This window comes from Streptopelia decaocto, assembly GCF_964273445.1.
Source record: "Streptopelia decaocto genome assembly, chromosome: 2".
In the NCBI taxonomy this organism is placed as follows: Eukaryota; Metazoa; Chordata; class Aves; order Columbiformes; family Columbidae; genus Streptopelia; species Streptopelia decaocto.
The window spans coordinates 116,023,452-116,050,989 of record NC_138655.1 but is presented as its reverse complement, the minus strand read 5'-3'; the positions used below and the strand labels follow the sequence as shown (position 1 = coordinate 116,050,989).

Here is a 27,538-nt window from a genome sequence, read left to right as displayed (position 1 = left end):
TTTGAAGGTCCTTTGTCTTTCTGGTCAAAGTGTCATTATGCACAAGTGTGGGATGCCTGAATGTCTGAGCTAAGAGCTCATCTGTTTCTCGGTGTTGTCTGAAGGTGTGTACGGCACTGGAGAAGCCATGAGAGCTCGATGGTAATGGAATAAGCAGCAGGTGTTGGGCAAGCATGTAAATACCTTGTGGGATCAGATGAGTGGTTGGTCTGATTCTGGGCTTACAAGTTTTCTTGCGAGTGCTGAGCCCCTGCCCAGCGCACTTCTTCCCCGAGCTGAGATCTACAGAGCATCAGAATTTGTGCCTGCTGGCTTCTCAAAGTATTTGGAGAATTCTCCCCTAAGAGAGAGCAGTGTTTAATGTCTGATAAAGGAAAAAAGATCTCCAATAGGTAAGACATAATGTTTTTTTTTTTTTTTAATTTAAAAAATATTTAAATACTACTTTTTACATGATGGAAGGATAGTGCTGTCAGTCCTGTCTCAGCCTCTCAGGTGAATGGTAGTCTTGAAAGGTTTAATGGAACTTTATGGGGCTTAGTTTTCTTTTCCTTCTCCCAGTTGAAGTGTGGTAGAAAGGAGGATTTGAGAGGTGTGGTGGAAGGCACAGTCTTCAGCCTTTGATACTGGCATATTAATTTGGATTTAAAATAGTATTGACATTTCCTGTGATAGAGGAAGGTATTCTGATTGTAGTGGGAGACAAAGGGCATCTTTGAAATATAGCAGAAAATGAGCTTTTTGAAAAACCTAGGACAGATGGCGTGTTATAAGAGATGCCTGTCTCCTGCTTGATGTTTCATTTTTTTACCATGGATTTGTCAATACCAGAGTCATTTGCCTGAGATGCTTTTTATATTCAGTAGAGAGTGACAGGCAATTGCAGCTCAGCTGACCTGTTTTGAATATCTATTTTAAGACGAGATGAAGCGTAGTTAAAGAGCTTATTTCTCTGCTGTACATGGGCTCTCTGGAACTCAGATGTACAGGTGTGTTCAGTTGAGAATCCTACTCAGTTCGCCCTTTTTGGTAAATATGACATTGGAAGAGAGTCAGCGATACATTGAAACTAATAGAACACCTCATAAGATATTACCTGACATAGTTACTTTTCTGATTAAATTGTTCATACATTCTTTGTCAAAGCTGCTGGGACTCGAGAGTTCCGTTTGAAAGGTGTGGCTTTATTTATTTTACTTTTTTAAGTAATTATTTCAGCATTCTTCCTCTTCAAGGGAAAAAGCACTCCAAAATTACACCAGGATATAAGGTTTTATTGCTGTTATTTAACTTAAAGAAGTGACTCTAATTTTTACCTCAGATTTAATGTATGTTTGTGTGGACCGACATTGTAATGATGTCTTCAACTTGCATTTGGTTATGGTAATTTTTTTAATACCTTGCGAAAGCAAATGAACAAATGTTCAAAACTTACAGTTTACATATCTTTACAAAGACTTTCTAGGATTGGAATAATGAATTAATCCCTTTACATAAGATCCTTTACAGAGTTTATTTTGGCAAGAGTAGATGGAATTAAACAATAAAATGTCCATCTCCATCTGAAGACGGAATCACTGGTGTTAACTAACATTACAATAAACTGAAACTTCTATAAATAAGAACTATTACAGTGCCCTTTTTAGATATATTCTATTAATAAAATATACTTGAAAATGTGAGTGACAGTTGTCACCTTATTTGGTGTTAATGAAATATATTGTGTAGGTGGAATGGGGAGAGGGCAAGAGCTGGGTGTGTGCTTGGGTAGCTGTGTGCTTAGGTAGGTACATTTTTGTATAGCAGTCATTGACAGAACCAATGATAAAAGAGGCAAATATGAAACTTCTGTAGACTCTTAATTGTGAAAGATAACATTATAAAAGTCTAGGTTCATCTGGGTGGGTTTTTAGAGGAAAAACAAACAGATTCTTAACGAAACACATGGAACACAGCTCAGGTGCAAAAAAGTAATGCAGAAACACCCACAAACTCCTAAACAGCTAAATAAAGAGGTAAGTATAATAAAATCATGGAATGGTTTGGGTTGAGGACCTTGAAGACCATCTGGTTCCAACCTCCTTGCCATGGGCAGGGACACCTTCCACTAGACCAGGCTGGTCAAGTAGATACCCACAGAAACCTTTGAGTAGCCTTCTCCCTCTGCCTCTTAGGCCAATATATTTCATCCTCTCAATGAGCAATGCTTTCTAGAGAAATCCAGGTTGACTTTGGATCAAATTACTTTTTTTGTGTTTTCTTCCATTGCTCATTTATTTCTAACTGAACAATGCACTAATGCCTGAGCGTTCATTGCCTACAATCCCAGATGGTTTTGTGTATGTGCAGTTAGCTTTTTCCCTCTCCTTTTGTTGGCCATGAGTTTTGGTAGTTTCTTGTGGAGAAAATAGTGTCCATTCCTTTCTTCCTCTGCAAATGACACTGTGTGCCGTGTTTGCCACATGTGCCAAAGCTTTGAAGCACTTTTACTTTTGCTTGAGCAACTTCATCCCACTCTCTAGGTCATTCTGGCACCTCTTATCCTGCTTTTGTTCTTCTCTAACTTTCAATTGCTACCGGTATTTTTCCTTTTGCTCACATTGAAATGTCTTGATCTGTTCTGTTTGCAGTTTGGAGCTCAGTCTCCTCTGTTTGTTTTCCAGTCTACTGAAACCATTATCAGCAAGATCTCCAACTTTCTTTTTACCTGAAAATAATTAACAAGGCTAATGCCTGTTCTCCTTGACCTCTCAGCACCTTCAAGCATGATTACTTATCTTTGCCTTGCTTGTATTAGTGCTTCTTTGCAGATATGAGACTGTGTCCTGGGTATCTGTTGCTGTTGTTCACTCCTTTCAGGTAGCATTAAAGAATATTTCATATTCCCTGCTGCAGCTCTTTGAAAGTTCTTGGTTATCCATGTTTCTTCTCTGTGCAACTTAGTTACAGGTAACCTTGCAAACACACATCTGCCAGCTCTGTGCATGGTACAGTCAACCTTTTTACCTAAAATACGCTTCCCTTGATACCTTCTCACTTACAGTAGGAGCTTGACTGATGGTTGACCATTTATGATGAGTCATTGTGTCCCTCATACACCAGCCTCTTTTGTCTCCATCCCTGTGGACAGAGCAACCCTGGTGTTACTCTGGATGCCGAGTGGATGCTGACTGTGGGTACGCCATCTAAATCTGTGAGACTCTTACGAATGCTTCTATCGTGCCCTCTCTGAAACAGCCCTTGCTCTATAGGCATGCAGCTAAAATTCTCATTCAGGTGGTTCTTGGTCTCCTCCTATGTCCTGTATCTCTATACTTGATAAATATAGTTGAACTTTGCTTATATTAAAGTGATCATTATTTCCTAGTTTTGTTCTTTTTGCCGTGTCACTTCTTTTTCTTTATTCCTCTATTGACACTCTATTCTTTATCCAGTCAGACCTAAGCTACTTCTACTTGTATGCTGTCATTACTTGACTTATTTTTCAGTATACAAGTCTCTTTTGTCCTATTCTGCTCAGCCACTGAATTTCCAGATAAGTGCTTTCCCAGTTCATCCCATTTCGTTCACTTTCTGCAAAAGTAACATGCTGTCCATTTGGTTGAGTTCACAGAAAATAATTTGGGTGGGCTTTTGAAAGAGTGGGAAACATGCACAACCTGTAAACGTTTGAAAAACCCAACTTGGACTGTATATCTTACTAGAAAATACATGTTCAATGACCAATTTATCCCTTCTCCTTGAAAAGCCCACCCCAAAACACCCACATTTCTTAATGAACATAGATTTAAATGTGAGTGCTGCTATTTCAGCCTCTGTTTATAGGACTTGTTAGCTTACAGAGAATCTCTTTGTTCTAAATGCAGTATTGTTGTTAGTTAACTGTAGTTGAAATTAATGTGTTTAATTGTGCAAAAGTCTAGATATTTTTATTGATAAGAGAAGGTTAAAATGATACGAATGCATTGGATGGAGTTCCTTGGAAATAATGAATCGAGATAAGAGGGTTTATTTGTATTGTGTCCAACCTCTCCCTTCTGCAGACTGGCTCCTGGTCTGTGTGTTTCCTGCTTGCTCGCAAGGTGACTGAAGTCGGTCTGTACCTGGCTGCAGACGTCACTTAAGGAATGTGCTTCTTTGTGCTTTCAACATTGCAGCTCACTTAGCAAGCTTCCTGAAAGGAGCTAAATGTCTTTAGCCACTAATTCAGAGCAATGATTGCAGCAAATACACGAAATTTGCTTTGCAGTGGCAACCCATAAAACTGAATGTTCTTTCATGGTATGTTCTTCAAGTCCCTGAGTATGTGTTCACAGGCAATATTATAAATCTCGTGTGAATATTTCCTGATTAGAATGTATATTTTTAGATCTATATACAGTTTAGGGTTGTTTTTTTTTTTTTTTTTTCTATTGCTGCTTATTGTTTGGCATCTGTTGGAAACCTGGCTCTTAATCTTCAATGAGTAAATATTCCTGCACTAGTAAAAGGGCTTAATGCAGAATAACACTAAAAATTAGTTGATAGTGTGAGGGTGCGGTACGCATTCCTTCTCCACCCATTAAGAATTTCTGTCAGCATTTATGATATGCTGATATCAGTATAGTCATTGCAACACGTATTTCACTCACCTTGAGCCCTCCTGTGTGGTATGAGGTGACATGAGTCACAGTTCAGAAGTGAGCTTGTGGGAATATTCATTAACTCTCCTTATATTGTCATGTTTTCAGTGTGTTGCCCACTGCCCTACTCTCCTTTATAAGCTACTTGGTTAACTACAGGTGAATGCTTGTCAGCAACGTTAAAATCAACAGTGTTGTCAGGGGTGGACTTTTCTGTCCTAAGCTTTAAAAGGTGCTTCTGGCATTCTTTTAAAGATGTCTGAATCATATTATTTTGGTTACTTGCTGAATTTCCATTCTCTAGCTATTACCAAAATGTGGTAGATGGACAAGTGCGTACTTAAGATTCCTACCATCTGAGGGTTGTGTTTTTAGTGGTTGTGTTTTTGCTTGTTTGTGTATGTGTTTTTGGTTGGTTGGTTTGTTTGTTTGTTTTTAAGAGTTTTGATTCACTGTTACAAGGGAGTAGGGAAGGTGCAGAAAAGCTCTAAGGAATCAGAAACTAGACATAATACCTGTTACATTACTATTAAAATTATATATTTTAATGTCATGATTTGGGAGCAAGGGACAATCCTCAATCCTATTTTTTCCCCAAGTTCTTGAGGCTGCTGCTGAATATTGCAGTAGATTTTGGCAGTCAAAGGTCAAGTTGTTAAGTTTGAGTAGTAAATTCTTTATTCAGAAATCAATGTTCGTTCCTCAGCAGGCACCTATGTGTATTTCACATTCTTTGGCTATTGTTTATATAAACATTGTTACCCTGTTTGTATATAAATATCAAGAGTTCAAAACTTAAACCAGAAGAATTCATCATGATTGTATAAAATTAGTTCCTTCCCATCTCATACTCCCTCATTCTTTCACAGCACTAGGGAAAGCAGTAATAGAGAAATTGTTCTTACATGACCCTAACTGTTATGTTGTGCTGGCTGGTGATGTTTGTTGGTCTCTGTCCCTGGCAGTTATGTCCCCTCAAAGGGTGAGAAGCTGCCTCTGCCATGTAGTGTCCCCACTTTGCCTTCAGCTCCTTTGTCCTGTGACACAGACAGGAATGCTTTCTGCAAGCAGCAAAGGGCACTACTTTGCCATTGAAAGTATGGGAGGCAACCTGGCAAACATTAGGTATCTATAGCTGCAAAAAGCTAAATAAGAAAGTTAACCTGCCCTGTGTGTGTAGTCAAGTTTAGCAAACAGAGCCCGTTGGAAATAAAGAGGTCTGAGCACAAAGAGTTTAGTTTGTTGTTGAACAGAGAAGAGATACCTATATGTCCTTGGAAATGCACTTAGGTGCCATGTGTGGGCTTGAGGTATTCCATCTCACACAGCAGACAGGAGAGTAAAGATGATTGTAGAAAACAAGGTGTTTGACAGCTGTTGTGGTATGTCATCTAAATGCTTCATAAAAGCTCTTTTTTTGTTTGTCTGGTTTTTGTTTTATTTTGTGAAAACAATTAAAAAAAAGCCCCAAACACCCACCTCCTTCCCCCCAGCCCACTTCTCCACACAGTGGTTTTAGCATGTGGGGGATGCTGCAGTCAGACCACACCATGCTGCACAGCACCTGCAGCTTTGGAGATCTCCCCTCTGTGCGGGATGGGTGTGTGTGGGCTCAGGCTGCTCACTGCTCCTGTGAAATCTGTTCCGTGCAGCATTAGGCAACCCGAGAGGTGATTTAACTCCGCGAAGGTGCACACCCTTCTCCAGACGTGACAGCCAGAGGCTGGGTCAGACTTCCGTGTCACTGAGACACTTGTGGGAAGCTACCACTTCACTAGAGGAGCGCTGACAGAGGAGAGAGAACCTTGATGTGAGGAGTGCCGGGGAGGGGGCTTTCAGCCCACTCACTTTGTCTGATATATGCTACTGGAGCTGTTGAGCAAAACTGGCTACCCTCAGACATGGTATGAGGAACAACATAAATCTTCTAGTAATTATTAGACAGATGGTCTTTTCCCTCCTCCACCCCATCTGTACCACACAAAGCTGTTGTGCTAAGGACAAATTCTCAGTTGCTTGGGAGCTCCCTGGCTGAGCATGTGAGTGAGGAAAGATGGTATCCAGCTTTGCGGAGACCTTGCTTTGCTCTCCCCAAAAATACAGCTTCCGAGGGAATGACTTCCCATCTCCTGTGAGACTAAGGCGGCGTATTGTGTCTATCTGGAATAACTTCGGCAATGTCAGGAAACGAAGAGGAAAGCTTCGAGTATGACTATGAAGAGGAGAATAAGAGAGAATGCACTTTTAACAGGCAGAGCCTTGACATCTTGGAAGAAGGTATTTTTCACCTTTTGGTTTTAAACCTCTATGGTAGTAGGATATGGTAACATGTAAGTGATTTGAGTGATTTGTGTGGATTTAAATTACAAAATTTTACAATTCTTTACTGTGTAGCCAGAATATTCAGATTCAATATGAAGAAAATACTCTTATATGAATAGAATTAATCTTAATTTATGTACACTTCTTCAAATAAGAAATACATGATCAACAGATACAGGCTATTCAATAACTATTTTTTTAATAATGAAACTGGATTTGGGAAATTATCTCTCCTTGGACATGTAGTGTGGTTTTTATATATACGGCTGGTATGTGTATGATGAGACTCTGCATGTGTGGTTGTCATTCCCAACAGGTACTTCTAAAAATGAGCAAAAGAACAGGGCAACAATTTTGTACTCATTCAGGAACTTGAAAACACATAGATTGAAATAATCCAGGTTGTGGCTCTTGTGACTTAACCTTTCAGCAAAACAAACTACTCAAAAATCTTGTAATGTTTTGTTGAAATAGTGGACATCAGCAGTATTGCAGACAACTGGCCTGTTAGGATGGGAATGTGGATGTATGTACATTGAAAATCCCCCTGTGCACCTTCTGTATAGAGCATGTGCCCATCCAAAGGCTGCTTCCCGCCATTCTGGCAATTTTTTCAGGGTTTCAGGTACCAAAAGCTTAACACACCATTTGTTATTTCATGTGCTGTGAATTTCACTCAAAAAAAATTGTTTTGTCATAGAGAGCTGGTCCTTCCGAATATACTAACAAAGCTGGTGTGAGGATGCTTTGGAAGATTGTTAGCACAGCAAACGTGACCTGCTGTGAACTTACACCCTTATTCACTTCTTGGGAAAGAGGTCTTGTGTCCAAAGCCTCAGTGGATGTGACATGCTCTTTGAACCCTGTTGCATAGGGCTTTCCTGTAAAGATTTCCTCAAAATCAAATATTCCACCTAGATTTCATTTATACTCAGTCAATAAACTATCCATCTCTCCTATTGTGCATCTCTGAAGGAAGCTGAAATATCTTTTCTGTCTGTGCAAATAGAAAGGTACTGGAGAGAATACTGGGAAAAGGAAAATTTAAAACTGGGCATTGGGGTGGGGAGGAGACTTATTGAGAGAGGCCAACTGACATGTTTGATTCTTGTTTTTTTTGGTGTGGTTTTTGTTTGTTTGCTTGTTTTTGTTTTTTGTTTGTTTTAGTGATTAAAAGGTTGCTGACACATACATCATGCTGTTCTTATTCTTCCTGCTGACTTTACCTTTCATGCAGTTCTAAGTATCGTCTGAAGTTGTTCTTGTTGATTTCGAGATAAAATACTGAGTTGTATGTGGGATAAATTTGGCCTTGTCTTTCTACAGTACCTTCCTCTCAAAAGCTCAAAATGGATTTTAAATGCCTTTTAAAGAAGTGTTCTCTCCTCCACCTATACATTGAAGTCACCTAAACACTCAGTGTAGCAGTGAAAAAGATGCATAAAAATGATATATGGTATTTCTATGTATCTTTGCATGTGGGCACACTCACAAATGATAGTATTTCTCTTGGGGATGAGTCAATCCATTCTATAAGTAAAGCAGATGGAAACACCAGCATGTAACCTTTTCATGCTGAACAAAAGAAACATTTTAGCTTTATCTGGCTATAAATTTGGTATCAGAAGTGGAAAGTCTTGAGAATATGCTTCACTTTAACCATTTATAGTAATTGAAAGGGAGAGGGTAAAAAGTGTGTAATTAAGAGTCTTTAGCTGTTTGGCCTGTTCCATGAACAGAACCTGTACTTGCTACTTGTCTATTATTTCTGTGGTCATTTTAATGTACTAAGGTTTTTCCCTGTCCCAGCAGTAAGATCCTAGAGCCTACCTCACAACTAGCGTTACACTCGGCAGTGTTATATAATCAGTTCTCTTGATGAGGATGGGAAGCACCTTTCTAAAGGTGTAGGCAGAATGATCCTGGAGTCAATGCGTTGCTTTGGAGTTGTGAATTTGCCTGACAGCAACATATTTACTCTTCATTTGATGAGCTGGTCTTTGAGCTGACCAGTGAAACTTTGTGCAGGGAAATCTGTTCATAGAGTCTACTCAGATTTTGTTGGTTAAAGAAACCTGAGCTGTGGAAGGACAGCCTCTCAGTTTTCTTTGGTTAGTGAATTGTTTGGTCAGCTATTGTAACTCTGAAACTGGGCTGTGTTTTGATTCTTGCTTTTGCAGGTAGGACAGGAAAATACTAGTACCTGTTTAGGACCTGTGATGGCAGCTGTCCATTACTATTTCAGTTTACTAGTGTAACAGTTAGATTAAAATCTCCCTTAACTGAAGCAATGAGGAAATGCAAGCTAAGAATCTAGCTTAAGGTTTGTTGTGGGTTTTTTTAAAAAATAGTCTTGTGGTCACTGTTAAAATCTCAAGTTCAGGCACTCTAAGGGTCTGGTTTATAGAGAATGAAAACCACCTGGTTTATCTTACAAAGACATTGACTAGAACGGAGGCTGTACAGGGCTCTGGAATCTTTAAACACTAAAGCAAAGAAAATGGAGACTAGTACAGCCAATCGCTCTCAGAGTTGAATGGGAAAAGATCCCGTATTTAAGAGAGGGATATTGCTGATAATACATGGTTTATAACAGGCTTATTAACTTCATTTTAACATTTTTGAAAGATTTACCGTCTAGATCCTGGTTTAAGCCCTACACCCATTTATTAGTTGCATGGACTGCAGTCCAGACATTTCTTGACAAGAAATGGATGGAGGAAAATGTCAAGACAGTAATTCAATGGCTAGTCTTTGAAAATCCTATAAGAAAAGTTTTCCTTCTAACAGAAAAGCTATGCTGAGCTGTGTAAGTAAATGGTGTATGCATGATGATGATGGTAAGTTGTGAGGCCCAAACATGGAGACAATAATAATGTAAAGCCTTTGGTTGTCTCGAGCTGTTTTTCCTTATCTCCTTAGTTTTGCTTTGTGTCTCTTTTCCAAGTTGCCACATTTGAGCTGTGTTTATGTTAATAGAAGTGATCAGTGTGTGACATTCTTGCTGAAATTTCCTTTAACTCCATTCTTCATTCAGCACAAGAAACTTTGTTGCAGTTCATGCCCTGCTTAGAGAACGTACTTTGAAATGGCTGCCAACCTGAGTGTTTGGGCATTAAATTTCAGAGAAGAAATAACAATAGAGTTTTATCCCAAACCTGAAATCAAGTAATAACAGGTTTTTATGTGAGGCTTTAATATTGGATTTACTAAGCTATTGGAATACTGTATGAGATACACGGCAGTAAACAAACACTCTTCAAACCATAGCTTAAATAGCAAGACAAAAATCACTGCTTCTAGGAGAATCAGTAACTGCACCTTAATATTAAAAGATTAATTTGCAAACTACACCATTGATATCACCACAAGCTGGGCTGTAACATTTAAAAAAAAATGTATTGGCACTGTTTATTGAACTTATGGTAGTTATTTTTTCACCAGGCTAAGATGTACTTGCTGACTGTGTACCCCTCACAACAGGATGTTCTTGCAGACTCCCCTGTGGAGCTCGCCCATGGTGTGACAGGGCAGTCGCGCAGCAGTTGGTGCTGTGACCGCTCCATGTCCCTCTGAGCAGGGTCACAGCCACCCGCTGGCCTCCCCATCTGCATCCTGGAGAGGAGCGGTGGGCGAGGCTGGAGGAACTACTGGCCTGTTATGTTGAAATTTGGACTTCTAGCAAGTCATGCCTCAGAAGTACATTTTTCAAGCTTTAAAGTTTTTAAGCTCTGTAGATGAACATGTTCTCTCAGGGTCATCTCAGACGTGACAACCTGAAGCCTCTGCCTCACTTTAGACAGGGCTGCCAAAAACTCCCCTTTAGTGGAGGAGAAGCTACCATATTTACCTTTAAGCATGTGAAATCTTCCTAGTCTGGGTCAGTAACAGGGCTGACAGCACATTTGAGGTATGATTTTCCAGAGTTTATCTGAAAAGGAATCTAGGTAGTACAGTACCATTTCAGAACTCCTGACGTGCTTGGCTCAAGTTGCTGCAGCACTTGCAGTAACCAGTGCCAGATCATAACTGTTGGTGGCTAAAAATCAGAGCTTTGGTTCTAGAGCAAGTGCTTTCTCTTTGGAGTACAAAAATAGCCTTTCAGACATGAAACGAAGGTGAGCTGAGGAGTCCTAGTCTGCCAGCATCTCTGCTTATGTTTTCCAAGCGGTATTGGTCAGTCAGCGTCGCTGTGTCTGTTCTGCATGTCTCAATAGGCAGCATTTAGGATGCAATGAACTTACGTTATGTCTCTGTGTTCAGAGAGAGCTCTCACTAGAGGGGAGACAGAAGCGATTTGTGAGGCAGGGCTTCTCGTGACTGATGAAGAATATAGTAGACCTTGACATAGTTAAAGGCTTTGGGTAGGGAACTGTTAGGAAAAAAGCAGTGAGTTTATTCCCTGCTGCCACCTTCCTAACAAGAAGCATCAGTATTAAAATTGCCAGAGATCTGTGTTGTATGAACAGTGTTCTCTTATACTGAAGTACTTTCTGAGGAAACAAATTTTGGTAATAAGGAACTTCTCATGCACTAGGTCCTTCCCTGTTAAACTCTATCATTATACCAGTGAGTGTTATCTGCTCCAAAAGTGAAACTTTACCATTAACATCCCCCTTCTGTTTCCCAGTAGTTGGAAATAGATGGGAAGATGAGCAGTGGGAGCTGGAATTTCCTCTTCAGCCACAGCTGCTCTCTTTTGGTTCTTTAATTTGTCCCTGATTGGTAGGTCTCAGAAATGAAGAAGAGGGGTGTGTCTCAAGGAGGGATGCAGGGAGCAAGGGCTGAGGACACCTGTGACAACTGGCTCCTGTGATATTTTTTTTCTTCTTCCATTTCCCTTCTACCTGGATACCCAGTTTGGTGGGTGGTGGCTCATTGCAGCAGCTCCCAGTACTGGTATTCTTGCTCTGCTTCCTTTCCATGGCTCTTTCCTTTTCCTGGAAACATACTTTTCCTCTCAGCAGCATACTAGATGGCTGTTTGACGTTCAGGGAGCAATCCAGGAAGGTACATACTTTCCTCCCTTCTCCCTGAGCATCTTCAGCTTAGGAGTTGGTGCTTTGGTCAGTGTGGAGCTCAGAGCCTGCAAGAAGCTCCTAGTCAGATGCTGCATTAAATAAATGACAAAAAATAAATGCAGGATACATCCTTGCAGCTGGACTCACATTGGGAAGCGCAAGTATGTGGGTACCCATAAATTGGGCAAGCTTTAAGACGGTGTGAAAATGCTGCCCAGGTACTTTAAGACAGAGGAAATAGCTGATCTATGTAGCATTTATCCTCTTGAATGTTTGGCTGTTAAAAAAAACCTAAATACTTTGAACTGCACATATATCCTTGGTAGCATGTATTTAATGCAGTCATAAAAACAGTGTGATAAAAGCTTTCTCTGTCCTTTGTTTCCTGTTTTGGATCTGTGACATTAGTTTCAAAGCAATTATCAAAACACATTTTCTAACTCTGTATTTCACAGGATCACAGAATGTCAGGGATTGGAAGGGATCTCGGAAGATCATCTAGTCCAATCTCCCTGCCAGAGCAGGAACACCTAAATGATGATGATTTCTGGAATTCTATGGTTCCTCCACTTGCTGCAGACATATTTTTAAATTATTATTATTCTTGCTTGCTTTATTATCTAAAAGCCTTCTCCATAAACAGAGAAATACAAAGTGCATTTGATTTGGATGTTTGTGTGCATCCATGCATTTAGACTCTGTGCTTCTTATCACCCCCAAGCAAAAATGCTAATGATTTGCGAGTGAGCAACAAGAGGTCAGTAAATTGCCCTTCTAGATTTTGTGTTACAACGTGTTGTCCTTCATTTGCTGTTGTTTTATGTTTATGGTAGTGTTACCAGGCTCTCACATTCATCAGAAACTCCAGCAGGCTAGAAACCTACTATGCAGAATCCAGAATCTATTAGGTATGGAGTTTGTTGGTTTTGGTTCTGCCCCCGCCCCGCTTCATACTTCACTGATTTGAGGTCAAAATGATTATTCAAATAGTGTGTATTTTTCACTGGTAGACTTTGGGGATTTTTTTGAACGCTAAGCAATTGGCCAAATATTATCTTGCAGTTTGTGGAGTCTGAATACCTACTTAATACACTGTCTCAAGTTTTTTTTTTTTTTTAATGATTCTTCTGAGTTGTTTTCTCTCCCCTTGCTTTTCATTTTCTCCTCCCCACACGCCTTCTGAGGGATAGAGAAACATCTCCTTGCAAGTTTGCCCTTCTTCCAAAAGGAAAACCTTCCTTTTAGGTACCAACTCCGTGCTTCTGTTGTATTATATGTTGAACAGCGATGGGAGTTGGTTGGCTGGAACAGGCCTTTTATCATATACAGACTGTTGAAGTTTGTTTCTACTGCGATGTTCAAGAGGATGCATAAGGTGTCATTTCTGCTTTGAAGCCCTTCCAGTTTGACAGAGCAGTACATGAAGACCTCTGTTTTAACAGTGGCCAACAGAAGATTGATGGAAATTTTGAGATATAAAAGCTATTGGTGATCGGGTCGCTACAGCTTGGCTGGTAATAAGCCTGTTGTGGTAAGGCTGTGGTGTTACCCTGCCACGTGAAAGATTAAAGGGTAAGTTCTGAAGGAACAGCCAAGTGAGCTGAATCAACCTTTATCATGCTTTCTCCCAGCTGAGTGACTTTATCCTGTCTGTGGGAACACCATCCTTTTATCAGCTTGGATGTTAGGAAGCTTATAGATTCACGAATTAGGATGATATGAAGTGGCTATCATCATTATCAGTGGTGATTTATTGCTCGGTACAGAGTTAAAATGAGCTTGCTAATGATAATCTCAAACATTGTTTTATAGTAGTGAGGGAATGTTGTAACCAAGGCAACTATTTAGTGTGTAGTTGTTTTGGAAAATAAACTACTGGCGTCAGGGTTTCTGACAGACGTTTTACTGCATGACTTATGAACTTACTATGTTTGAAAATACTGGGTTTATGGTGATTATTATTTTTTTTTTTTTAATTGTGAATAGTCTTCTGGACATCACACCTTTGTCCTCATGTGAAGTTTTAATAGAAAACTTCTATTTAGCCACTTTGCTGACTGTAGTTGATGTTTCCCGCAAGTAACTTCAATTTTTTTTCTATGGAACCCTGATTAGTCTGCTTTTCACCAATACAGCTTGTGGTTTACAGACGTGCTGTGGTTTTGCTTGTGCAGTGGTATAGTTGTTCTTGGTATTGCTGTGTAATTTTTGTCAAATTACTTATTTGAAGAGTAACCTTTTTATTGTTACCACTTTCAGACTTATTTGGATAAGTGTAATTATCTTTTGAACGGCATTCTTTGGAGGTCACTGGCACTGCTGACGTCACTAAGTATTTTTAATGTTTTCAGGATTTGATCCTCAAAAATAGAATTTGAGATACAGGAAAATAAACAGAAACAAATTGTATTTCTTGCTCTAGTTCAAGCAAAAAAATAAACTTCCAGTGTTTCAACAAATACCTAAGTACTGTTCCACTTGATATATTATGTGTCTTAGTAATGATCAACTGTGTATTTCTGTATATTGTATATTTTTGAATGGGTAGCATTGTTTCCTTAGGGTGATAAACTGTCTCCTGGTAATCTTACTATAGTCAATACACTTTTTTTTTTCTTTCTTTCTTTTTTTAGATTTAAATCTTATTAGGCCTCATCTGTCTCTTCCCCTGCCTTAAGGCACGCTAAAGCAACATTAGCCAATCTGTCAGATGGAGCTTTAACTGACGTTGTCAAGGGTAAATCCCCTGAAGAACAACTTGTGCTACTGCAGCCTGATAACCACTCAGCTCCATTAACAGTCCCTTTTTTCAGAGTTACAGGATTTGAAGAATAGGTGTAGCTGAAAATAGAAAGGCTGTAAGGGTAGAGCAGAAAGTGCTGTTGTTTCTTCTGATTATTGGTGGATTTTTAGAAAACGTGCACACTTCTAGATAAGTCAGTGTAGCTTCTTAAAGGATCACCTAGTAGATTAAACTTCCTCATGCTTTCTTCAGTCTAACAAAACTCCTGGTTCCACCTTAGTGATTAATAATCTCAACCAGCCTTAGTAAATATTTTCATGAATGATACTGTGGCCATGGTGGTGTGGTCTGGGTGTTATAAGAATAGTTTATTATGTTGCATGCATGTTATATTTACTTTGCTGTCTCATACCATAGAACCCAGTACTTATCAACTTAATATGATGTAGTATCTTTGTGTTGAGCAGTGTTACTAAGAGTATTGGAGTTGCTAATTCCTTGAGTAATTCTACTTCATGTAATACAATGACTAAGTGACATGATAGAATCCTAATTATGTATCTAGGAACATCCATTTTCACTTCTTCCTTGATTATTTTTTTAACTCAAGGCATTGCCCTTCAGAGAAGAAAATTTTATCATTTAATGGTTTGTTCTGCCACTGACAAAAACAAATACTTATTCACAAAAGAGAAACAATTATAGTCTCTATTTAACTTGAAGCTCCAATTTATTTATAGCTTTTAATATGCTCAGTCAAAAGTTGACATAAGATGAAAACTTATGCAAACCTCAAGTCTTTAAAGGATTTTTTTTCCCCAATAGTATTGCAAACATGATTAATGTTTTCTTTTATTTCCTCACAGTTTTATGTGCTGAAAGAGTGGGCCAGATGACTAAAACATACAATGACATAGATGCTGTTACTCGTCTTCTTGAAGAGGCAAGTATTTCATCTCTTTAAGAACCTATACACAGTATGAGAGAGTAGTACAGAAATTGTGTGGTACCACTACAAAAGTGTGTTTGTAGACTGTACTCAAATGAGGAGGAATAAGTGCTCTTAGTGTATGTACAATTTATCTCATTGGTAAGGTAAATATAAGTAAAGATCATTTGTTTACCTCAGTCATATGGATTCATTACTTGTGCTTATTTTTCAGTAGAGGACATTTAACTTGCTCTTGGCCAAACATTTGATATAATGAACGGAGAGGGAGGCGGGGGAATAATCTCAAAATGACACATATTTTTACAGGATGTCTAAAGCTAAGAGTATTGTTATTGATGCATTTATTCTTCTTTTATAATTTAAAAATAATCACAAATAGTCTTCTATTAATAATTATTATCTCAGATGATGTCTTTCCAGAGAAGCGCATAGACACAAAATTAGAAAATCTCTAATTCTCAATTTGTCTCCAAGCCTTTTCTTCTTTGCCTTATGTTTGGGTGGTGGGGTTTTTTTTTGTTTTGGTTTGTTTGTTTGGTGTTTTGTGTTGGGTTTTTTTTGTTTGTTGGTTTGGGTTTTTGTTTGGGTTTTTTTTTGGTTTGAGGCTTCTTTTGTTTGGGGGTTTTGTTGGTTGGTTGATTTGTTTTGTTTGAGGTTTTGTTTGTTTGTTTGTTTTTTGTTTTTTGGGTTTTTTTTAATTTTAAACACCTTTATTATGGAAATTGTTTTTACTGTAATCCTTGGCATTCAAGAAATGGCAAATAGCAATTGTCAAGCTACAATGCTTCTCTTCAGTACATATAATGCTAAATTGTTTGACTGAAATTGGCTGCTTTTCTGCAGTAAACTTGAGCAATAATTTCCCAAATAATATTTATGAAAAATTCTTTAGGTGAAAACCGTTAGAATTGCACTAATTCATGACTACATGTAATTTAATCCTTCATATTTATTTGCTTGTATATTGCGATAGCAGCATCAAAAATGGGGTCTGTCTAGCCTAAATACATCATGTGGTCTGTTCTTCCTCTAATTCTGCAAGGAAACAAGCGTGGGAATGCTCTTGTCTCGCACCCTTGCTTGATACGTCTGTTCTCAGTACCAAGTCCTGCATTTTGTGCTTTGAGCTGAACTCTTTTGAACAACTTTCTGTAAAATACCGGTTTAAAATGATGCTTTACCGAAAAGTCTCATCCTGGAATAATCCATTAGCTTGTACAGTAGTGACAGTTCTGGTACCTGGTTTTGCCCTGTTCCCTTTGTCTTTTTTGGCTCAGATTTACTTGCATTTGTTTCCTTGGCCCCTTCCAGTAATGATGCAGCATTCTGCCAAACTGTTTCCTCCCCTGAGTCCGTGTAGCCAAATGTCTGTAGATCCAGAAACCACACTCATGGGAGCAATGCTAAAAGGACTTAAAGTTTCTGGTGAACTTCCCTATTGGTACAATAGCAAAGGAAAAATGGATGAATGTGTAATAGGTGAACCTTTAATAAAACAAATACTTTAAGTGAACTTTTTGTTTTATTTGACCTCATTTCTGATTAATCACTTTATTCCTAGGCAGACATATGCTTACAGCTCCTTTCTCTGTTCCCCAAATAATGATTATCACAAGAGATTACATCTGTTTGTAGAGCTTAAGGTGTAACTCCTTCGGCTACCTTCACACACAAGCAAAAAACAATCCCAAAAGCTACTCCTTGTGTGTCTGTCTTGTTAACAAGCTTCCAATGAGTGTATTACAGAGTTGGCAGGGTGTAAGGTGCAGCATTTTGCCGGGGAGAGAGGAAAGACACTAACAACATGCATGTCAGTATTTTGAAAATCTGTGCCTATTTCCATGAAAGTAAGCAAAGGGAGTGCCTGGGTATGTGGTAAGAGCAGGAGCAGGTCCTTCTGTGAGCCTACTTTTTCATCCCTTCCTAATAAGTGTAAATCAATTTAGCTTCAGTATTTTCTTCGATATTGCTGTGATAAATCAGTTCCTTCTTACTGTAAGAAGCCTGACCCCAAACTGAGATTTAGAGCTGAATTGCTGATTATTGTGTAGGAAGTCTAGGGAGTTTAATTTAAAGAGCCTGGAAATAAACTTACATTCCTCAACTTTGAGCTTAGAAGCCTTGCTGCTAGATAACTCATCCTCTCTAGAGTCAGAGCTGCAGCAATATTTTTTTTTCCACTTTGTATTATGAAGAGAGCTGATTTACCGAACAATAAGTTGGCTCGATACATAAACCAAATATTTTTTTGGTAACTTTGTGGGACCTATTGTTCTGAAAGATTGTATATAAGATTATGTAGAGATTTTATGGCTAGATAATGCCAGTAGCTTTCAATGCAAATGTAAGCCTGACCTTCAGAAACCATTTGGAAAATGCTATTTGTAGATAAGTGTATGCTGTGATCAATACCTGTGTTTTTATTTACTGATTATTATGTAACTTCATTTTTTTTCCACTATGAAAGCCTCTTCATTCAAATTAATTGACTTCAAATCCATGTGATCAGTAGCCATAGGTTTTGTGGTGTTTGTCATTAATGTATACATGACACAAGCTAGCTTTTAGTAATAAAATCTGGATAGCTGTCAGGGATGGGAAGTTATCCCCAAACAGTATTTTCAGTGATAGGGAGAAAATTCTTCCTCAAATGGTGCTGAACTAAAAGTAAGTGGGAAGTTAACTTTAGCGCCATTTTCCCACTATTGTAAACATCCAGTAATTGAATAAGAAAATTATAAATAGATATGCTTAGTGAACGGTGCAAAGTTTTAGGCAGTTTATTATCCTGTCCCAGGCAGATTACAACCCCATGTCTCATCTTTGCTGAAAATGAGACATATATTGGTATATGTCAGCACCAGGATAATCTCCTAGTTTTGTTAGTATGTGTGGTGAACTGTCTAGATCAGCTATTTCCAATTCTGTGCACACAGAGATGGGGAAGAAGGGGACAAGCATGGCATGAGAGTAACCACTTAATGTAAATCTGGGCGTCTGCGAAAAGGAAAGGGATAGGACTTCTTTTTAGACAAAAGCACTAGTGGATATTTATATATGAAGAAGATAGAAGCTCAACCTACATTGTGGTGAAATTGGCTTCTGTTCCAGCTTACTGCCTTTTATTTCAAGGTGGAGCAAGTGGAAATGGAAGAATGCTTTGAAATGCCTGAGTTCATTGCTACTTTTACTGTGCCTCTTTAAAATTCTTTAAAATGTTACATTTAAAGCTCTGTGATTGCATTCTGCAGATTGTATAACAAGGTAATGAAATAGTTTCTCAAACAAAGCTGTAATGGAGTACCAGATCTGGTTTCACTTATGTTGTCTTACATTAGACCTTGAAGCTGTGCTTTCATGCATATAGTTCAGTAACTCTGTATGGGTCAGTTTTTTCTCAATAATGTGAGTGTAACATAAGCAGGAATAGAAAAAGAAACTTAGCAATAAAACAAACAAACCCTCACAGAAGGAAAAAGTCTTTTCATTGTTGAAGTATTTGTTCCTTCCCTTTCATGACAATTTTACCCTCCCACTAATCCATTGTTGAATAAAAAAAATGAAGTTAGCTTTCTTTTCTTAATGTTTCACAGAAAGAACGGGACTTAGAATTAGCTGCTCGGATTGGCCAGTCACTATTAAAGAAGAATAAATCACTGACAGAAAGAAATGAGTTCCTGGAGGAGCAAGTAGAACACATCAGGGAAGAGGTAAGACTTTTATGCCCAAGTGCTGTATCTGTAGGGATGGGGAGAATTTTCCCTCCGGCTTCACCTTGTCCATACTTAACTTTCTTGGGCATCCTGTCCATAGCAGGTCAGTGTGTGTTGCGGCAGTTTGGTCAGCCTTTTTATAGCACGTACAGTACACTTTTAGAAATGTGGCCAAAAAAGTTACTTGGCCTGTTGGTTCAAACCAGGTTGAGAGGGAAAAAACAAACACCAAACAAAAACACAACCTGAAGCCATCAAATTTTGCTCTGTCTCAAATTTTGTTTTTCTTTGAAACCAAGCACTTGTCTAGTTTTGAGTGCCTATACCCTCTGTTTCCTTCTGCCTATTTTGACCTGGTTCCCCTGCTTTATGCATAATTGTCCTCTGTTTTGATTAACTCATCACTCTTTCCCTTCTCCTGCAGCTCGCTCTTCTTGTTTCTCCCCAAGTCTTTCTCAGTTTTCACCTGTTTCTTCCTTGACAATAATTGCTTTTTCCCAAATGCTTTTCTGTTCATACCTGAATTGGATTTTTGACTCTTAGAACACAGCATTTGAATGCTGGGAGTGCTTCCCTTTGCTTCTCAAACTGAATATGATATAGGTATCGCATATAAGGTAAATCACTTTTTTGTATTTATGAAGATTTCAGGAGCGCATGCTCACTGAGATCATGTGCATTCTGCCTTTTCCAAGTTGGACCAACTTCATAAATGCGTTAAGCTTCCATTGTTCAGGTGGGTCAGGTTATGTTTTAGTGACTGGTAATTTTTATTCAACATGCTCTGTATGTATGAACTTGTCGTTGTTAGGAAGCATCAGAGCTATGTTGGGAAGCAAACGGTTATAGGCTAAGACTTGCCACCTATCTAGATTACTAAGATCTTACAGCTTCTTGTGATTTTGCTGTATGTCTTTACAGGGAGCCGTGATAAAATCTGTTGAAGCATGCATCAGTAGCCTGCTGCAGTACATAAATTTGTCTGAGTCTGACTGCAGTAATAATGGTTTAGACATTCGATGAACATGTTTAGGATATAATATGATGGTGCATGTGTTTTCTGATTTGGTGTGATATATAAAACATACCTGAAAAATTACACTTTAAAGTAACACCTTGTATTTTCCACATACCATTGAATTTTTAATCAACTATTTATACAATTGCTATTTCTTACTATTCTTCTGAATGGGGAGTTGGGTGCCATAGGTATTGGCAGATTCTTGATGGATGTATCTTGGATGAAACTGTACTAGATGCTTTAAAAGAGCTCATTTTCTGTACTGCAAGTGTCACTAAGCTCTGCTGACTTACAAACTGAGCTGGAGGCAAATGTTGTTTCTCCTGTTTTGGGACAATGACCTTGGTTTGTGATTTGGTATGGTCTCCTGTTATGGTCTTGTCCATATGTAGCTTTGAGCAAAAGGGAGAGAAATCTCATGGTTGTAGGGTGAGCAGAAGAACAACGAACCACGGTGGATTACAAACTTTAAAAAAGGCTGTTAATAAAACTGCTCGGGGGTGTGAGGTGTTGAATTATATCCGAGATGGGTTGATGAATAAAGTATGGATGGAGGGATCCGAGCTGTGCGATAAATGGTGGCGGTGCACACACATAGAGATAAGACCCTTTTGTGTGGCCTATGCTTTTTGGCAAGTAAAACTAATTCTCTTATGTCTGCTGCCCAAGTCCCATTGTGTGGCAGACCAATACGTTTGTGCAGTGGCTGATATGGCATTTACTAGGCATGTGCATAGTGGCTGGGCAGGGCAGTGCATTCATACCATACATCCAGAATGGAAGATTTGGTTGAGTAAGGTGGGTGACGGGTGGGATGCTTCTGCCAGGTCTATTTTTATAGAGAGGGACTCAGAAGCAGCATTAGGAAAAGGACCACCAGAAATAAGCTTCTTAGCAGGTGGCTTGGTATGTTGAGCCATATGTTCTGTCAACACCCAACTTTTATATTGCTATTTTGACTCTTTCAGAAATAGATGCTTTTGAGGCAGAGGTCATCAGGCGTTAAAGTCATGACATTTTTGTATGTTGAAAATCTTTCTTTAGTAGGTTCAAAGGCTTTCATTAATGCCAAGTATTTGAATAGAATGGTAACTAAGACAACTGTCTCTAAGGGCAAGGCATAAGAGAAGAGGATTGAATTGGTACTTTTTAAATTCTGCAAAAACTGCTGTGAGGTCTTTATTCACATTTCACAGCATGGCTGAGGTTGGAAGTGAACTCTGGATGTCATCTTGTGCAATCCCCACTGCTCAAGCAGGGCCACCTACAGCCAGTTACCCAGGGCTGGATGCAAACAGTGTTTGAATATCTCCAAGGATGGAGACTCCACCACCTCTCTGGGCATCCTGTGCCAGTGCTTGGTCACCCTCACAGTGGAAAAAGTTGTTCCTGATGTTCAGGGGGAACCACCTGTGTTTCAGTTTGTGTCCATTGCCTCTGGTCCTGTTCCTATAAGGCTGTTCACCTTCCTTTGGAGAAGTGGAATGCTTGGAAATGGCAGTGAAAATAGTATCCTCAGTCTTTTTAATTCATGGAGAAAAAAGTGTAGCAAAAGCTAGAGATGATCTGGTGCCTACCCACTATGTGAATCATTGCTACGTAAAAATGCTGAGCCATAATGGAGGGAAGTAAATTGTTATGTTTGGCTCAGGTTTTTAGCTCTTCCTGAAACTGGGAAACTGAACCTCCTAAAATTAATGCACGGATTTTGTTTCATGGTTTTTGGAAATGTAGTTGGTTCCCCTCTTGCATTTTAGAACAAATGTCTCAGGAGGACTCGGTGCCTCAGTGCTTCTGATTACACAGAATAGCCATAGGAAAGTAAATGACCTCATTTGCTTAAAATTCTGCACTGTTTAAGTGCTTTATTGCATTGAGTCGTCTTCGCGTTTGAAAATGCAGCTTAAATCTATTTTATTGATATTCTCTAGGTTTTTTGCCAGTAATAACTACTAATATAAATATGCCTACAATACAAAAAGCAGAAGTCTAAAAAACAAATGTGCTCTGCAATTTGTTTATTGCAAAGTGAGAACTGAGGCCAAAGTCTTGCAGTGCAGGTGGAAGGACACAGATCTGTCTTATCATTTATGCTATTTTTACCTGTGCAAGGAAAATAAAAATTAATCTCTTGCCACTGAGGTCTTAAATTGCAGCTGTGAAGTGGTGTGAGTGCTACTGTGTAATTGAGGTTTTTAACCCTTTTCTTGGAGAATCATAATATGAATTGATCAAGCTTAGGTTTCTGGAGCTCCCAGCTACAGGGTATGTAACAACTCGGTTTGGATGTTTTGTTCCTTTTTGATACATGTGTACTAAGTATGGGGTTCCCATATCCTACTTCACTAGACTCATGTTTTGGAGTTGTCGAAAGCCCAAACTGCACTCAGAAACTGTCTACAGCCTCCTTGGTTGCAGCAACCTCAGAACTGCACCTGCTGCTGTGTGGTGGTGTTCTGCAGCTCAGCAGGCAACTGAGTCCCAAATACAACTTTACTACACAAGCACTTCAGTAATTTTGTCTAAAGGTTCTTGGAGAAGAATAAATGTCTGTATCTAATGTCTGTATCCAAGCCAGATGGTGACAGTCATCACATAAAATGGATAACAAAACAGTGTTTGTCCTGATTGTGCCACATTAATTTCTTGCAATATCATTGTAATATATTCATCTCTGTAGACGTGAATCTAGACTAATGCAATAGTGAATCAGGATTACTCATTTTAGACATGTTTTTCTTTCACCGTCTTTAATAGCGGTGGATAATTGCATTTTTGAACTTCTGAAAAAAATAACATTTAGTGGCTAATTTAAAAGGCACCTTTTTCCTTCTTTCTAAGAAATAAAGGGACTGGTTCTGCTCTGTTCCAGTTTTGGCCTCTTGATGCAGTCTGAAGATGATGCTTGGAGGATTAATAACTAGGGGGTTTACCTAAGGATGTGCCTAGAAAAGCAACTTACTGATCTGCAAGCTCTTTCTCTGTGCAGGTTTCTCAGTTGCGGCATGAGCTCTCCATGAAAGATGAGCTGCTCCAGTTCTATACCAGTGCTGCTGAAGAAAGTGAGCCAGAGTCCATCTGTTCCACCCCGTAAGTTATCGATCTACAACATGACCCTTCATCTGGTACTAAGCAGGGGTAGTTTGGACAATTTGATAGCTTTGAAGTCGTAAGATAATCCCTGTGTTAGCTGGAACAATAAATGGGACTCCGAACTTGGTGCATGGCACCGTCTGGAAGGATTTGCGTTGGACCAGCTGGCTCCGGTGGTGCCGACAAGAGTCGGGAGGGAGAAGCACATGGGGAGGCTGTTGAGGTAGCCCCATAAATTTCTCAGAAATAGGCCACTGTGGTGGTGCATCAGACATAGGTCCCACTTATGGTACCCCACTACACTGCATACCTTTTCATGCTGTGCTACAACGTACTATGCGTGTGGCCTCTGTGCTTGAAGGACCTGAGGGCATTGTGAAAAATTCCAAGCAGAGGGAAGGAAATAAAGCATTGGTCGTAGCGTGGGTTACTGACAATTACCTGCCAAAACAGCGTCGCAGGCTCGGAGGGGCGGTCTGCCCTTGCCAGCAGAGTTACTGCTGCGTTGTGGTGAAGCATGTGCAACACAAATCAGGAAGCTATTGGGCTGCTCCCTGTAGTAAGGTGGTTTCATTTCTCATAGCCTTGGCTGAGTAACTTTTCCATAGAAAAGTGGGGAATAATAAAGAAGTTTGAAAGTTCTCTCTTAAAAATCATGGCAAATACATTGCTGCCCAAACATCCTGGCATGATCAAAGCTGTATTTCAGGTGGCTCTGACAGGTTTTGAGACTTCTGTTCAGTCTGTTCTCCTGTGAGATTGGCCATAATACAGGTAAAAATTGGTTAAAACTGTTGTTTTCATTACAAGGCTGAAGAGGAATGAATCTTCCTCCTCCGTCCAGAACTACTTTCATTTGGATTCTCTTCAAAAGAAACTCAAGGACCTTGAAGAGGAGAATGTTGTGCTTAGATCTGAGGTGAAATTGCTTCCTTCCTGTTTGCTTAATACAGTTGTTCATTTAAACACCAGAACGCGGGTATTGAAAAGCGTGTATTAAAAGTTGAATCTAATTAAGAGTATATAATTCCACATATGACACAGATCCCTTGTGGCCATTTAATCACCATCCTTTGTCCTTCTAAATGAAGGAAAGGCTGAAACATGGACGCTACGTTGAAGCTACTTGCAAAGCAGATTCCTTGCCAAAAAAAATGTGCAGGAGCATGGGCAGGTTTTGGCAGCCAGAGCTGCACTTCAAAACAGGTGTCAAAGAGCTGACCTGGTAGATGTGTGTGACTTCAGCGGCAGATCTGAAGTTTGTAGGCTGGCATGGTCTCTCTGGTACAAATTCAGCGTTTGTCAAAACAACAATTGCTAGCCTAAATTTGCATTAAATATCTTCAATTTGTGTTTCAAGTCAGGCTCTTAATATTTTAAGTTGAATGTGTTTTTCAGGCCTTTTATTTCTGATAATATTCCATTTTGTTTCACAGACAACACAATTTTTAGAAGTTTACTTACTGTGCCTTATCTGTCAGAGATAACACTTAGTAACTGAATATCCTATGAATAATTTTCTATTCATTTTCAATGCAACTTTAAGACTTCGGGAGCATGTTACAATTTTGCAACCATGTAGCAGAGTATAGCACAAGAAATATTTTGAGCAAATGCAGGGCCCATTGCAAATAGGTAGTTTCACATCTTTGGACAAGACACCGCCTAATGGAGAGTGCTGTATACTTAATTGAGAAGTCACTCAGGGAAGATGGGCAATAGATGGTTTGAGAATAATTCAGGTAGGGTTAGAACTAGGAGGGCCGCTGCTTCAGGAGCTGATGGGAGAACCCTGCGTACCAATGACCTCCCTTGCAGGGGGATGCAGTCTGTGCCAGTGAGGCACAGGATGGAGCCAAACCTGAAACCTCTGAGCTACGCATCTCCCTACAGGTGCAGTCAGTGAGTGTCTGTGCGTGTCCCCAGCATTGGGAATAGATTACAGACCCACCGAGGTGGTACCAGCAGAACCAGCTGGTTGTAGCCACGGTACTCTGGGCACTCCTAGAATGGGAGGGGAAAAACCAAAGCAGGGAAGAAGGTAGCACTAAGGTTTTGTGTAGCAGATATGGATACACTGGCAGAACTTTTCAAATACTGTCTGCATGTTTTTTAAAACACAGAATCATAGAATGCCCTGAATTGGAAGGGACCCACAAGGATCATCAAGTCCAACTCCTGTCCCTGCACAGGACAACTGCACAGTTTACACCATGTATCTGAGGGTGTTTTCCAGTCTCTTCTTGAACACTGCCAGGCTTGGGGCTGTGACACCTCCCTTGGGAGCCTATTCCAGTGCTGCAGCACCCTCTGGGTGAAGAACCCCTCAGTCTTCTGCAGGCTGAAGAAACAAAGTGACTTTAGTGCTCCTCAAATGGCTTCCTCTCTACACCCAACCTTGTGGCCATCCTCTACTTGATTGCTTAATTCAGTTATTTAAACCAAGTATTTATTTAATTAGTCTTTGAGGATACCTGGATTTGCTCAGGTGACCAGATCAAGCTCTGCATACTAGTCTTCTCTATGTTGAGAGCTTTTTCTTAATTTTACTTGCAAAATACTCAAGTGACATCTAGTGGGGTATGGTGATAATGATGCAAGTTTCTCCATACAGTAATGTTTCTGCTGAGTGTGCACCTGGCCCCTTTTTCCAGAACATGAGGGTGGGTAGGCAAAAACTGTTGTTTCTCACTGTCTTCCTGGAGGAGTCATTAGAAAAGCTTGACTTTCTTAAGCAGATGGAAATTCAGCAACAGACTTGGCAAATTACAAATGTGCTAATATAGAATATTTGATGTGGATTTCTTCAACAGGCCTGTCAGCTGAAGACTGAAACAATTACTTATGAAGAGAAAGAACAACAGCTTGTCAATGACTGTGTAAAAGAGCTAAGTATGTCCTTATTTCTTTTCCCTTCTCATTCAAGATTATTCAGTAAAAATAAAAGACAGCTGAGTCAGATCAGTCAGTCATGTTTTTCTGTGGTACTTGTTTTCCTTATATAAATGACTTTGAGGAGAAAATTTGTGGCTGAAATTTCACAGCAGAAAACTCTGGCTGTGAGCTAAATCTTTCTCAGTTGCAAAATAGTTTTGCATAGAAAATGTTGAGGGGAAATAGAGTCTCCTTTGCTTCATGAGCACTTTGTCTTTCTGTTTTTGTGTCCTACTGCTGTTTTTCAAAAATACCTTGCTGTGTATTGGGGAAGGATTCTGCTGAATCAAGTGGTGTTCCAAAAGAACGTCTTTCTGCTTACTTTCCTGCTTTTGGGTTTGTAATATTAATTGTAATTGCTTATCTTAAAGGGGATGCAAACATCCAGATTGCCAATATCTCTGAAGAGTTAGCAAAGAAAACTGAAGATGCTGCCCGGCAGCAGGAAGAAATCACCCATCTTCTCTCTCAGATAGTCGATCTCCAGAAAAAGGCAAAAGCTGTAAGGAATCCAGTTGCAATACTACTGCTGTGATTTGCTGTTGTTGTAGCTGGAAGACAAGTTGCAGTCCTCTGTATACTAGAGCCTAAAGGACATTTTGCACCCTCCTTATCTGAGTAACTGTGTTTGATATTTTATATCTAGCATACTTGACTAGAAAGCATCAATTTATTAAGAGATGCGTGTATGATATATCAAATAAAATAGTTAAATTTATTTTAAATATTAGGTGTTAAATTCTGCACTAAACTTAATTACTTCAGTAAGACAAGAATGTTAGTACAAATATTTCAGTGAGCACATACTTATTAGTTTTAAGGTCTTGGATGTTCATTTAGCAGGGCACAGACTGCTGGGTGTTCTTGTATTAACGTTTTAAAGTGGTGGTTAAATGCTTTTAAACTAATGTGTGGACTAATATTGGTGCAGAGAGGGTCTTGAGAAAACTTAGAATTTTCCTACTTACCTATTGTATGGGATATAAACTTAATCACAGAACAGAACATCACAGTATTTCTAACATTTCTGGTCATATTTTAGTGTGCAGTTGAAAATGAAGAACTTGTCCAGCATTTGGGAGCAGCCAAAGATGCCCAGAGACAGCTCACAGCAGAG

At 39.3% G+C, this 27,538-nt stretch overlaps 1 protein-coding gene across 8 annotated transcripts in view; it reads left to right on the top strand.

Moving 5' to 3' along the window:
* The window catches only part of TRAK1 (trafficking kinesin protein 1), a 135,146-nt gene that overhangs the window by 81,476 nt on the left and 26,132 nt on the right, over positions 1–27,538 (top strand). For 7 of the 8 annotated variants that reach the window (XR_014183222.1, XM_082044390.1, XM_082044389.1 and 4 more), the window contains exons 4-10: positions 15,575–15,651; positions 19,254–19,370; positions 23,384–23,484; positions 24,298–24,406; positions 26,301–26,379; positions 26,793–26,923; positions 27,464–27,538. Coding sequence is in view for 7 of the 8 variants with exons in the window: in XM_082044389.1 (XP_081900515.1) it covers positions 15,575–15,651; positions 19,254–19,370; positions 23,384–23,484; positions 24,298–24,406; positions 26,301–26,379; positions 26,793–26,923; positions 27,464–27,538 (689 nt within the window). In the remaining variant the exon portion in view is untranslated. Of the gene's footprint in view, positions 1–15,574; positions 15,656–19,253; positions 19,371–23,383; positions 23,485–24,297; positions 24,407–26,300; positions 26,380–26,792; positions 26,924–27,463 lie in introns of all 8 variants that reach the window. The other variant, XM_082044388.1, reaches the window with a different exon arrangement.